Source organism: Leucopleurus acutus (assembly GCF_964270905.1).
Source record: "Leucopleurus acutus genome assembly, chromosome: 1".
In the NCBI taxonomy this organism is placed as follows: Eukaryota; Metazoa; Chordata; class Mammalia; order Artiodactyla; family Delphinidae; genus Leucopleurus; species Leucopleurus acutus.
This window is the reverse complement of record NC_139142.1, coordinates 136,441,374-136,455,126: the sequence shown is the minus strand read 5'-3', so window position 1 is coordinate 136,455,126 and position 13,753 is coordinate 136,441,374. Positions and strand designations below refer to the sequence as shown.

At 41.4% G+C, this 13,753-nt stretch overlaps 1 protein-coding gene across 2 annotated transcripts in view; it reads right to left on the bottom strand.

Annotated features, from left to right (window-relative positions):
* MAP2K5 (mitogen-activated protein kinase kinase 5) overlaps positions 1-13,753 on the bottom strand; it is a 267,148-nt gene that overhangs the window by 55,955 nt on the left and 197,440 nt on the right. For both annotated transcript variants that reach the window (XM_082838889.1, XM_082838890.1), the window contains 2 exons: positions 4,411-4,437; positions 4,067-4,099 (listed from right to left, as the gene is read on the bottom strand). In XM_082838889.1, coding sequence (XP_082695015.1) covers positions 4,067-4,099; positions 4,411-4,437 — 60 coding nt within the window. The remainder of the gene's footprint in view (positions 1-4,066; positions 4,100-4,410; positions 4,438-13,753) is intronic.

Below are 13,753 nucleotides of genomic sequence, written 5' to 3'. Positions count from 1 at the left end.
TCCATACTCTTATCTTTTCCAAGTCTGTGGCCTTCTTGGGGGCAGGCTCAAGGAGGAAGTCCCCACTTCAGTCTTTGCAATTCCCAGCACCTCAATCCACTGATGTCCTGGCTGGCTCCAGCCAGCCTGGGATTCGGTGACTCAGATATCACTGCTCTGTTCCCACCTGCCACATCACCAATGTGGCCAGCCCTTTGTTGCCAGCCAAACTGGGAGCCCAGGCACTGGGGAGAGCATTAGATGGTTACATAGCCTCCTGAGTCCCAGCACACTGTATTGGCAGAGGATTTGGGACTATGCCTCTGCCTTTCTAGCCTGACTCACAAATCTAATCTTCAGTTGACCTGGGAGACTTGCCTGGAAGAACAGTCCTCTCTAGGCTTGAAGGCTGCCCTGAGCATGGCCTGGTCAACTTGGGCTGGCATACAGTGGGCACTTTTGAGGACTATCTGCTGCATGAATGAACACAAGCCTACTCATTTTACTTCATCAGCCTCAATCTCTCTTCTCAGAGCAGTGGTTTGACCTTACACATACCACTTGGGTATCTGATTTCATTTGATACCTTTAATTTTGCTAGGGTCACCATCAGCAGTGCAAAGACTGAGACAAGATGATCAGATAACTGGGGCAGCCAGTAGTCACTGACAAGAATGAGGAGTGACCATAGAAAACAGAGGTGATCACAAGAGAGAACACAAGAAAAGCACCAAGCAGAGCAGCACACCCATGTAGGGGTCATTTAGTTTGGGAGCAAATGGCTCTCTACACCTCAAAAAGCCCAAGCATATCACTGAGTGCCAAGGCCAAACACACAAGCAAAATGGCTGGTAAAATTCAATGAAAGAACAAGGCAAGATCCCCACAATTCTACAGCCCTAGAGGGCATCAATGCGTCAAAGTTTAGTTCAGTAGTACCATGTTCAAAACAGGGACCTGAGTCATCAAGAAAAGGTTATGATACCTTTTATAAAAGCTTTATACCAATGAAATGATATTCACTATACTTTATCAACAGGCTGCCAAGAACAAATACATTTTAGAAACATTCTTTCTAAAAAATGCAAATTTTCTCACTGATGTCAGAGCTTAAAGTAGTATCAGTTAGCTAGACAGCAAGGGCCACCTCATTCCCCAGTGATATCAGATGGCTAAGGCATCATGGCACGCATAGACACACATCACTTACAATGAACCCAAGTACTTTACAGCTCAGGTATTCAGGGACTTGGAGAGGGCCTGATTATGAGTTTTACAGTAAGAAGTTCTTTTGAGAGAAGCAACTTTGAGGCAAAGATGGTAGCTCTAAGACAGCACTCAGATCCTGAGTTAGCCAGGTCCAAACCAGACAAGCTCCACCCCCTAAAATTAAACTAAATTTCCCAGATTTCTCTTTGGAGTCTGATTCTCTTGGTACCTTGGCTACTCATCCAGTTCCTGTTCTGTGGTTCAAATTTCACCTTCATGATTCTTACTACTCTGTTTACCTTTTGGTGTCTTTATTTGGGTATGTGGTGGCTGACTCTGGCTTTGGCCCACGATCCCACCTCCTGTCTCTCAACTCCTGACATTCACCCCCGGCTGCTCTAGCGCTGGCTCCTATCCACTTGATCTTGTTTTACTACTTCTTTGTTCTTTGCCAGGCCATGCTAGGAGGTCAAGGGACATCCACATAATAATAAATAAAGTACGTTACACTGGGCTTTGCTTAGCTATTTTGTATGTGACTCCAAATATATCCATCTTGTTTGAATTAGATTCCCTTGGGGTGGTACTTTTTGATTTGCCTTTTCCCGAAGAGAAACAGTATATACTGTCATTGGATAGCCATTTCATAATGAGGTATATCCCATGCCCAAAGAGTAAGATGGTTCAAATCCTGGCTGGTTATATTCATTCAGAAATAGAAGCCCTACATGTCAGATGTAAATGAAGATAGACAGTTAATTGTCCTCTGGGATCTAAAAGGGCAGACTTAGCCATTACGGAAGAGGTTCTCAAACTTTCATGTGCAAAGAGTTGGGAAGCTAGTAAAATGTAGATTCCTGGGCTCTACCGCTAGAAAGTCTAATTCAGAGATCTGGGTCCAAGAATCTGCATTTTAAACAAGAGTCTTAGGTAATCCTGATGTAGTTAGTCCTTGGACTACCCTTTGAGAAACACTATATCACAGCAATGAGAAATCTGACAAACGTGGGGTTAGCACAGTAATTAAAAGATCCCACCAATCCTTCCTCTCTTAGAAGCTATGATGCACCTTGCCTAAGGCAGGTCACCTGGCCAACTCTTTCCTAATACTCTTACTCCCAATCATCAGCTTGGTTCCAAGATCAACTTAATGTTTGTTTTAAAAATATATGTGAATTTCCCAAGTTTTCATAAAAAAGATATTTGAATGTTTTTAGAGTAAATGGGAATAGATGTCTAAGTTATAGTTTTCTCTCAACTGAGGAAGAAGTGCTATAAAGAAAAATATACGGTTTAAGCTACAAGCTATTGTCCGTCATCACACATACCTTCTCTTCTTAGAACATCTCCCTATGATGATTTCAAAAGTCTCAAGATTTTACCCAAATCAAACAAGTAAAATATATTAAATTTAATAGCAATCACTGCTACTTTAAATAAGGAATGAAAACATCCATTTGATCCAGAAAACCTTCAAATGAGCTCTCCAGCAATACCTGTATTACTGGTGAAGGTATCTGTACCTGAACATTCTGATGCCCAGGAGCCTGGCAGACCAAGAACAGCAGAGCCCAGGAAAGATGGCAGGCTGTGCACTTGACTGGGTAGGCCATTTCCCTGGGCACGTCCCTAAGCAATCCTGAAGGGGGAGCTCAGGAAAATCAGTTTAATTGGGAGGATTCTGATGGCCATAGGATGCTTTGGGAATCTAAGATGACAGAAGATATTGATGAGCTATTAGATCCAGGAGGCCTGTCTGATATTTGAGATAATGGGGCCTCCATTTGTTTCAGGACGATGCCTTCATTTTTGCACTAACATGGTTTATGGCTTGCAAGGGATATGTGGACTGACTGATGCAGACATTAAGGATGTTGGAGCTCCATTCTTACTATTATTGTGATATGTGTATGTATTTGTTTTTTTCCTAAGAGGATCTTTATTTTTTCTCCCAAATCTCATAACTGGTTATACAGACGTTTAATTGAGAGGAATAATTATGAATTAACGATATTTTCTCTTTCAAACTTTCCTATCTGAATCATTTATTGCCGACATTACAAGCATTTTAAATACTGTAAAATTAAAGTTTAAAAAATAAACATTGCTAGCAGGCAAGCTCAAGCCCAGAAAAACTCAGTTTTTAAAAAACATTAATGTTTCTTAATCGGAGTCTTGTATACTATAAGACTGCTAATTTACAGGAAAAAAAGGAATTTAAAGTCAGCAACAAAAGTAGTTGATTGAGAATGAAATTCAGGTAGCTTAACTCCATAAAGGCAAAGGGACAGTGAAACTCGGATACGGATGATCAGAGGTAGGATGACTTAACATGTGAGAATACTAGTTAAAAGCACAAAAAGTTAGGAGTATGTTCTGGGGAAAATGCCTAATTAGGAAATTAAAGCTGAACTGTTGACCTAGAGCTTCTGAACACTTTTATCACTCTGCTATGCTTTCGGTAAATAAAGCAAGGAGGACAAATTTTATCCAGCTTATGTTTGCTGTTCAACTCTGACCCTTGCCTACTGAATGACTTTAAATATGTGTTACGGAAAAAATGATACCACTTTAATTTCCGGCTCCATCCCCATCTGGCCAGAGAGAGGATAAATTAATATTATCGTGTTTTGTCTTTAGGGCTTCTGATGCCCCCAAGGACCAGCCTGTGGGACAGTCTGTTTTGGCAGAGAGTCTCGGCTGGAATCAGAAGAGCAGGATTCAGGACAAGGCCAGTTCACGTAACACAGCTCAGAGCCATAGAACACAACTTGCTCCGAGGATGTTGGGCATTGTGCTTCATTAGGAAACAAAATATAAGCTTTCCACACCATTAGGAATGACTTTAGGAGTGAAAGCACATAAGACGATGCCTCACCTCATCAACAATGCACTGCAGAAGCTGGAGAGGCTGCAATGGGAAAGAAGAAAGGAAAAAGTATTAGCCTCTCTGCAATATCTTTACAGTGGAGTGGAAAGAAAAAATCATTAATGCAATAAAATATAGCAAGATTAATCAACAACAGCAAACTCTTATAAAAACATTGATGCTCAGGATGTTCTATTATTTCTAATGGTACCTAATCTAATACAGGCAGTTAAAGGTTTGCATTTTCTTCAAAATGCAATTTGCTAAGTTTAAAACAAGGCATTCAAGCATGCAAAGGAAGCAGCCATCAGGAAAAAGAAAAGTGAATTTTTTTCTGAACTCATAAAGCTTACCATTAAAGATCCCTGGTTTTTCTGAATCTGAAAAAAGGCAATATGTAATTAGCATGTCATAATCAAAATGACTCACTTGGACACATTATGATCACTGAGAGAAAATTATTGCATTGCTGGTGGCAATTTGTGGGCATGTGTTAACACAATTTACATAATGAAAATACACAAATGTTAATAGCTCGCTTCTCATTTATAGGCGAAAGTCAGCAGAATGTTAATTTCACACAACACTTTTTAGTACCCTCCAGGTTGTATTAGAATAGGGAGAAAAACCATAATCCATTTCAAAAGGCTGTTTACGATTCAGATATAAATAATGTTTTATATTGCTAGATTGTGAACACTGGGCTTAATGTTGCAATCATTGCTAATGTTATGAAGCTCACTCTTTTTAAATTAAAAACCGATTTATTTAAAATTGAAATTAAATCATAGTCAGAAATTAGAATTTTGGATTCCTGCCAGTGTCTGCTCACAACCCCCTATTTTGTGAAGAAAACTTTAATTATGTGGTTGAAGTATTTGCCTCTGACTCAGGAGTGGGTAAAGACTCCACCTCTTCCAAAGTTCCTTCAGCAGGGCAGCAATGCTTTCTGGGAAAATCAAATTCATGCAAGTTTTAACACTGGTTTTCAGGGGATAAGAGCAGAGTCAAAGAAAATGCCTGTTCTGGAGGCAGCTGCTCACACAGCTGACGCCGATAAACCACATCTCTTAGAAAGTTACTAAAATGTGACAGCAAATTAATAAAACATCCACTTAGTAGTTAAAGTATTAAACACTTCAATGTGTGCCCCCCAACCAAAAAAAAATTGCCTGCAGTTAGTACAAACTCAATGAAAATGTCGTCCCAGGTACTAAATTTCCTAAGGAGGAAAATTTCGGGAACCAAATATAACTACTGAGGAGACAGTTGTTTGCTGTGATAACAGTGCTTCAACCAGCAGGTAAAATATAGGTAAACTAGTTAATAGTCCCTTATATGCTTTTTTTTTTGCGGTACGCAGGCCTCTCACTGTTGTGGCCTCTCCCGTTGCGGAGCACAGGTCCAGATGCGCAGGCTCAGCGGCCATGGCTCACGGGCCCAGCCGCTCCGCGGCATGTGGGATCTTCCCAGACCGGGGCACGAACCCACGTCCCCTGCATCGGCAGGCGGACTCTCAACCACTGCGCCACCAGGGAAGCCCCCTTATATGCTTTTAATAGTTCTTTCACATACACGTTCTCATTAGATCTCACAACCACCCTGAGCTTGGCAGGGATGGTCATCTCTAGTCTATGATGGGAAAAACCGGGCCTCTCAGAGGTGGGCAGGCCCAAGGCCACAGGAGCAGGCTGTGGTTGTGCTGGGGCCTCTCCCGTGCTCCTTTCTCTCCAGCATCATATCTGCCTACAATCACAGCATTCCTTGAAAACAACTGGATTTGCATGTGTTTATACTCGGCATGGTAAAGTTGATAAATGATCAGTTTTGGCACGTGGCTTGTTCTCAACTAGACTGTTAAGCTCCTCAAGGGCAGAAGCCATGTTTTTGCATTTCTTTTGCATCCCTGTGGCTGATCAGCAGGCCCTTCCACCGAGTGCTAGATGTTTTAAAAAGTGCTTTCCCATGTATTATCTCAGCTGAGCATGGTACCCACTCCTTCCTGCTCTTGGCTCCTCAGCATGCCCTCCCCAATCACCACTCCCTGAAACTTCCATCTCAGGTTGATTGGCTCTTAGTCTACTTTGATATTTCCTACTGAATGTTGTCCTGATGCTTCTTCTTGTTCCTCTAGCCAATGAGTACTTCTGCGTAAGGGTCTGTGGGGAAAGATTTACATTAAAAAGGAAGACAGAGCTGTTAACTACCACCCTGGAGTGGTTAGGGTTTTAGTAACAAGCCACAGCATCTTTAAAAAATCATGAAAAAACCCAGGTAAATTCTCCTATGAGATATCTTTGGTGTTTGCTTTTACAGTTGGTCCTTGATCAACATGGGTTTGAACTGTGCAGGTCCACTTATACGTGCCTAGTTTTCATTAGTAAATACTACAGTACTAAACGGTCCATGGTTGGTTGAATCCAGGGATGCCAAGGAACCTCGGATACTTGGAAATTGGGGGCCGACTAAATTGTATGCAGATTAACCCCCTCGTTGTTCAAGGGTCAACTGTATTTTTTTAAAGTACACACAGATAAGCACCGCCTCCCCCAAACATTCTCAGTAAGATATATCTACTTCAACAGGAGAGTTACTTTTTCTAATGTACACAGAATTAGAAAGCTGTTTTTGACATCAAAGAGAATGTTTTTCATAAATTTCCAACAGTCAGGGGGATTACAGATTCTCTGAGGAAAACATGTAGCAAACATTTTAAGTGACATGTTTCAAAATGAATTCAGGAATGGATTGTGAGACATTGTTCCCAGTAACATGAGTTGCGTGAACTAAATGAAAATTTCCTCATAAACCGAGACCTTAGAAAAAGTTTCCATCCTGCCCTAATCTGTGGGTTAAAAGCATGGTTTAAGACAGCTTAAAATTGTACTATTTTAACACTTGCTCTTCACTACAAGAAAAGGAGAAACGGCAATATCAAAGTCTGTTTTATGATCTTATAACCATACTGTTATACTGTTTTGCCCAGGTTTTTTTTTTTTTTTTTTTTTTTGCGGTACGCGGGACTCTCACTGTTGTGGCCTCTCCCGTTGCGGAGCACAGGCTCCGGACGCGCAGGCTCAGCGGCCATGGCTCACGGGCCTAGCCGCTCCGCGGCATGTGGGATCTTCCCGGACCGGGGCACGAACCCGTGTCCCCTGCATCGGCAGGCAGACTCTCGACCACTGCGCCACCAGGGAAGCCCTTGCCCAGGTTTTTAAAGGGAGACGCTGTTATCAGGTTTTATCACACACTTTTGATAGCAACATACTACATGAAATCATCTTCATAAATTTTGTATTAAGGTAGCAGTGCCAGTACATGAAATTGATTCAAAATGCTTAAGATACTCACTTACTTTTTAACAGTTACACCATGCAGTGACATATCTTCTATTTCGCAAGAATCTGATGATGCAACATCATTGTAATTGATTCATTTCTCAATTAAATAAAGCTACTGTGCTTTTCGTTATATGAATGCCACATAGGCCATAGAGTTAGATGTATTATCTCCTTCCTCTGTCTCAGATATATGGCCTTAAGTGCTATATTCTGTTCCTCTGTTAATTCCACCAGAAAAATTTAATGTCACGGTCATATTTTTCAAATTCTGAACTGCCATAAACTCAACTGTATTTATATTAGGCATATTTTTCACTGCTAAACTCTTTGTTGTTTACCTTTTTCAAGATCACATTACTGTACAGGCGAAGCAATCATAAAACAGATCCAGACAAAGTCAGCCTCCAGTCGTGGCCTCTGCTTTTGCACACAGTTCATGAAAAAGTGAAGCCCCTAGTTTTGAAGCACATTAAAAGTGGTACTAAGGGTCCTCGATATAAAATGTTAGCTTCGTGAATGCCTCTCTTTATTCTGGGTCTGCCTTGCAAATGCTTAGCTGTGAGAGCCGAGTTCAGAGGGACACAATAACCTTGTTAGGGCTCATGTACTGCCTGCACCTCCCAACATATGAGATGCTGTTTATAACTAACTTGTCCAAGTCCACCTTCCTGCCTGTACATTTTGCTTGCGTTGAGCTTTCTATGTCTAACTGATACTTGGGGACAAAGAACAGAACGATAATTGCTCCAGTCATAGGTTTTGCTAATCAGTCTCTAGAACTAGTAGCATTTTGAAACACTATTTAGACAAACCTCTTCCCTCTTCTGGGAATAGATTTTTTTTTTTTTTTCTTTCATCAGCCATTAGGTTCAAGATTTTAAGCTACACTAACAGGGGATAGTTATGCTTCATTCTAATATAAGACAGACCCTTATGTGTTTAAATGGGGAAGAATGACTTCACAACAGGCAGGCCTAAAAATCAGTTAGGTCTGAAATTTAGGGTATTACTGCAGTCATATTTACCTTGTATTTCCTTGCAAGGGCCATACAGTGGAGTTGGCAATTAAAAAGCTCCCATAATATGACTTGTGACTTGGGAAAACAAACCTGGAAAGGAAACTGCCAATGCAAAAGTTTGCTCATGGGGCCTCAGCTGTTTAATCAATGACTCTGGTGATAAAAATCAACTTTGGAAGGCTCACATTACGCTTCTCTCTCTATAGGGGTACTTTTTACACACACAGTGGTAAAGCAGACCTTGCTACCAGCGCTTTTATATTCTATTCAGAAGCACAATCAGAAAACTGAAATGAATCCACCTATGTAACTTAGAGAAGACACCAGCTATAGCTTTCATTTTCTCTTTTACTCTCTGAAATTATGGCCTGCCCTGCAGCTCTTGTCTGAGAGATTAATGTGTGACCTGGGTCAGATCTTCCAATATCAGTTGACAACTTTTCTCTTTACATATTTACTGCTTTTCAAGCTTGTGTTATTTTCTCTTAAATAGAAAACAGAAATATAAAATTAAATTATATGGTTGGGATTTTAAAAGAATATCGTTTTTATTTGTTGTGCTCCTGGCATCACATTCTAGCTTTCAATGTTGAACTCTATTCTCTTTTTAAATTTCAAATTTTAGAAACTGTAGTTATTTTGAAAGACTTTTTTTGGGGGGGGGTCCTTTTTTGGCCGCACCACGCAGCATGCGGGATCTTAGCTCCCCGACCAGGGATCAAATCCGTGCCCCTTGCATTGGAAGTACGGAGTCTTAACCACTGGACCTCCAGGGAAGTCCCAGGGACTCTCTTTTCAAATCAGATTCATTAAGCTATAACTCTGGCTAAATATAAACAGGGATTATGGCAAACTGAGATTTTATATTCAAAATGAAGAATAATGACCTAATATTTTTTTTCTTTTTGAGATGGAAGGGACCTCCAAGATCTACTCATTTTGCTGTTAGGGAAACTGACGCTCAGAGGGGAACAGTGCCCAAGGCCACAGATAGAACCTGGCTTAGAACTGACTGCTGACTCACAAGGCTCCCTAGTATGGGGACAAGTGCATAACTTTGGAGTCAGAAAGATCCCTGGAATTCCTGTCAGATCCCCATAGCTTCAGAAGCTCCCTCCCTTCACTAGGCTTAGGGCTCTTGTCTAGAAAGTAAAGGATGAGCTGGAGGGGCCCAAAGGCCCCCCAACCCCCCAAGCTGCCCATTCAAGCACCATGATTCTTTTTCCTACCTGAAGGAGAGCTGACACTGGCACTCAATCTGATTGTATCTGGCACTGTGCTGGGTGATAAGACTTAGGGTCACATCACCTCCAATCCATCATAACTTGCAAAAACAAAGTGCCCAAATCTCAAAAAGCCCTCAGTGAGAGAAAAAAATCACTTCCACATGACCACAAACTGAATACATACTGCTTACTAACACTAACTTAAAATAAGAGTACCCAAACAAAGGACTGTTTTTTTGAAAAGGAACAGAACGAAACTTACCCGGGTTAACTACAAATGGGAATTTTGGCAAACTGATATTTTTAGACGCTGAATGTATTATGAGACAAAATAAATGAATAATATATATTATTTCTAATAATATAAATGAACAAAAACAATTCACTTGTGCTATCCTATCTCCCCTTTTCATCAGCCTCTGTCCTTGTTCAAGTTCTTATCATGCCTGTGAATCTGTTAGCATAGCTTGTATAGGACAAAACAAAACAGCAACAAAAAATAACTCATATCACTTATTTAAACACAAATCAATCACTTAAAGATAAGTGATAAGAGGATTTAGAAAGGGGCTACTCAATAAGGTGTAAGAAGGTCACTGTGATTCCCACATTCTAAGATCCACTCACTGGCACCTTTTCCCTGCCCCACATCCCAAACTCCGGCCGGCCGGGGTGCTGCATTCAGGAGTGACCAGTTTTAAAAAGTTAAAAATAGATATCCCTGAATTTAACAAACAGCTGGGCGGGCTAGAAAGGCTCCAAGATGCCTAGAGGAGGGCACAGCTCAGATGGGACCAGGCAGAAAATCAGCGCAGCCATAAATTAGGTCACTTGGCTCTTACTGCTTCCCGAGTTATCAAGGACAATGCATTGTCACACAACACACAACAGCTGGAGCACCAAGGTACGGTGCAGCATCATTCATGTATGTGCTGGGTCTGCCAATCAGTGAGCAGGAAAAAAAGGACCTGATTGCCAGCGTATACTCTTTTATCCCTTGTGTATGTAAAATTGACATAGCTCAGGTCTTCCCCCACAGGTGTACAAGAGCCACAGAGTGAATCATCTCCCAGGCAGGTAAATGAGAATTATAATATTTAGTTAGACCTAAATTCCGTGAGAAAAGCAGGGGCTTAGGATCACAATTCAAAACGACCAATGTGAATTACAAAACTGACCTTTTCCCTAATGGTACAAGGTCTGGTCAAGGAGTCCATTAAGCACTAGCTTTTCAAAGAAGATTTTAGACATCTGCTGTATCAAACTTTTCTCTTTTCTTTGCTCCAAAAAATGTGTGGTCTTATTTCAGAATCTAGGAAGAATATCTGTTCGTTGTGTATGGGAGAGGGGTGAGAGGGGGAGGTGTTGCTTTTTCTGAGAAAGGCCTGTTGATCATTCTGCTCCTTATGGTCAAATAAATCTGCCATAGCAAAAGTTATTTTACTGTGTCAAAAGGTCTGAAGGGTTTTTTCTGGAGCTATCAGTTAGTTTGCATCTCTATTAGCTTAAATCCCCCACATGCCACAGAGTCCAGAACGATGTTCGAGGTCAAGTAGTCCAATTCCTTGTTCCATGTAGAAATTCACTTTATAATATTCCTGACAGGGACTTCCCTGGTGATCCAGTGGTAAAGAATCGCCTTCCAATGCAGGGGACATGGGTTCGATCCCTGGTCAGGGAACTAAGGTCCCACATGCCGCAGGGCAACTAAGCCCACGTGCCTCAACTAGAGAGCCCGTCTGTCGCAAACTAGAGAGCCCATGCACCCTGGAGTCCAGGCGCCTCAACTAAAGAGAGAAAACCTGCATGCCACAACTAGAGAGAAGCCCGCACACCGCAACAAAGAGCCCGCATGCCTCAATGAAAGATCCCGCGTGCCACAACTAAGACCCGATGCAGCCAAGAATAATTAAAAATAAAGAAAAGAAAAAAAAGAGTGGGGGAACCAAAGAAAAATAAATATTCCTGACAGACAGCTAGCCTGTCTTTGCTAGAAGACTTCCAGTGACGGGATTCCAACGATTCTATCTTGGGTAGCTTGAATTGTTAGGAAGTTCATTCTTATTTTGAGTCCAAATATGTCTTCCTATAAGATGTGCCCATGGTCTGGGGCTGTAGTGATTAAGTCTAATGACAGCTCTTCACATATCTGAAGATAGCTGTCATGCCTCCACAATGTTTTCTTTCCTGAACAAACATCCTATTGATATTTTCTTCCTAGGATCATTTGCTATGTTTGGTTGCCCTCTATCCTTCTCCCTTCCATTAGTAATGACACTCTAACAGCATTTCCCCACCCCTAAGCAGCCCACGTGCTTCGTGGGAAGAAGACTTCGCCCCCAGCTTTAGAGATGGGGCATGTGGTCTAGGCCTAAACTAGTTGGCATCTCCTAAATGCCCTGGGTGCAGGGAGTTAAACCAATCAAACTGAAGCCCAGAGCCTCTGGTTGCTTGTGGGGGAAAAAGAGACCAGCTCTTTCCTTCTAAACTGGGAAGCAGGTCACCCCAGGAACTCTACAGCCATTCTTGGTCTGTGAAGGGAGCAGCCTAATAAGAATAGAGCTCAAAGTGACTTACCGGATAAAGTTCTACCTAAAACCAGCGATACTTAGATTTTCGGTCACGTAATTCAATAAATTTCCCTTACGACTGAGGCAACTTTGAGTTGGGTTTTCTGTGAGCTGAACCAGAAAGCTGTCTAGAAGGACCCAAGCATGATTTCACATTCTCCTTTGAGGTTATCTTTCTCTGAGTGTGGTGCCGTATGTGTACGCTCCTCATAAAGTGTGATATCCACGCCTGAACACATACCTTGCACTGGCTTATATCACCTTGCTTTGGACACTATACACTATTTAGGAGACTGTCATAGAGGCTACAAGTGCATTCACATTTTTGATAGCCACGTCACATAGTTGGCTCAGTGGAGAGAAACAGAGAAGTGTGTAAGTCTTGGGCTGAAAAAGAATTACTTCTTTCCTGTACTCTTCTATTTCTTATGTGTTTCACACTGACAGAGTATTTGAGAGTCAAAATGAGTGGATCATTAAACCAACTACAGAATCTAGACAAGTCTGATGAAGTTTCTACCTGTTGTCTCTCCCCTCTAACTGACAGAAAATGCATCAGCCTTTTATTTGTTTGGCTGAGGAGAGTCTTGCCCAACACTGAAGCAGACTCCTAGACTTGGTGTCTGAAAGCACCTGAAAGGTTTTTTAATCTGACCTAGCGTCCGCCCCATCTGACCCTTGAATCCCTCCTTTACGCCCCTGCTGACCGAACATCTGTCTGAATACATACAGCAATGCGGAGCTTACGTTTTCTGACTGTCCATTCTACCTCCTGTTCCAGTTCTACACTAACAGAACAAATCCACATCCTTCCTTAGAGAGAATCCTCAAATATCTGAAGACAACTATCACATCTCCTTGGAAGCTTTTATTCTTCAGGTATTAATGCTGGCAGGGTAGAGTGGAAATACAGACATGGAAGAAAAGGGGATGAAATTATTAATTTAAAGCCTAAGGATGTGTATTGATTCTTAGTTCCTGCTGATTCTAAAACATGCTATTGCCAACATGTAAAAGAAGTAAAATTAAACTAAATTATCAATTCATATATGTTTATGAAGTACTTACTCTGTGCCAGCCACTGTACTAGACTCTAGGACTCAGATGATGGATAAGATATAATTGCTGGTCCACAAAAACAAAGTGACTTATTAAGTTCCCTGAAATTTAGTGGCAGAGCTGAGACTTAAGCACAGGGCTTGCACGCACCTCTAAATGTCACTGAATGTTTGTATAAAATATAGTTCGCTGGATTCAGGACACTGTAAATTTCTAAGACAGCTTCGCCATGCCCCCCAAAACAGGTCATGTTTTTAGGCATTGCAAGGAAGGTTTTCTTTGTGAGCTAAGACTCCACATATCGCTCCTTTCTTTTTCTTTATCCGCGATATATCTGACAACATTTTTTGGCCTGCTGAGATTCTGAGATAAGCTGTAACTGCAGCCAACACATGGTTCATACAGGATTAGGAAAGAAAAAACATCTTGAAATACAGTCACATATAACCATGTTAATTAACATGTGTCTTACTGGCTTGAC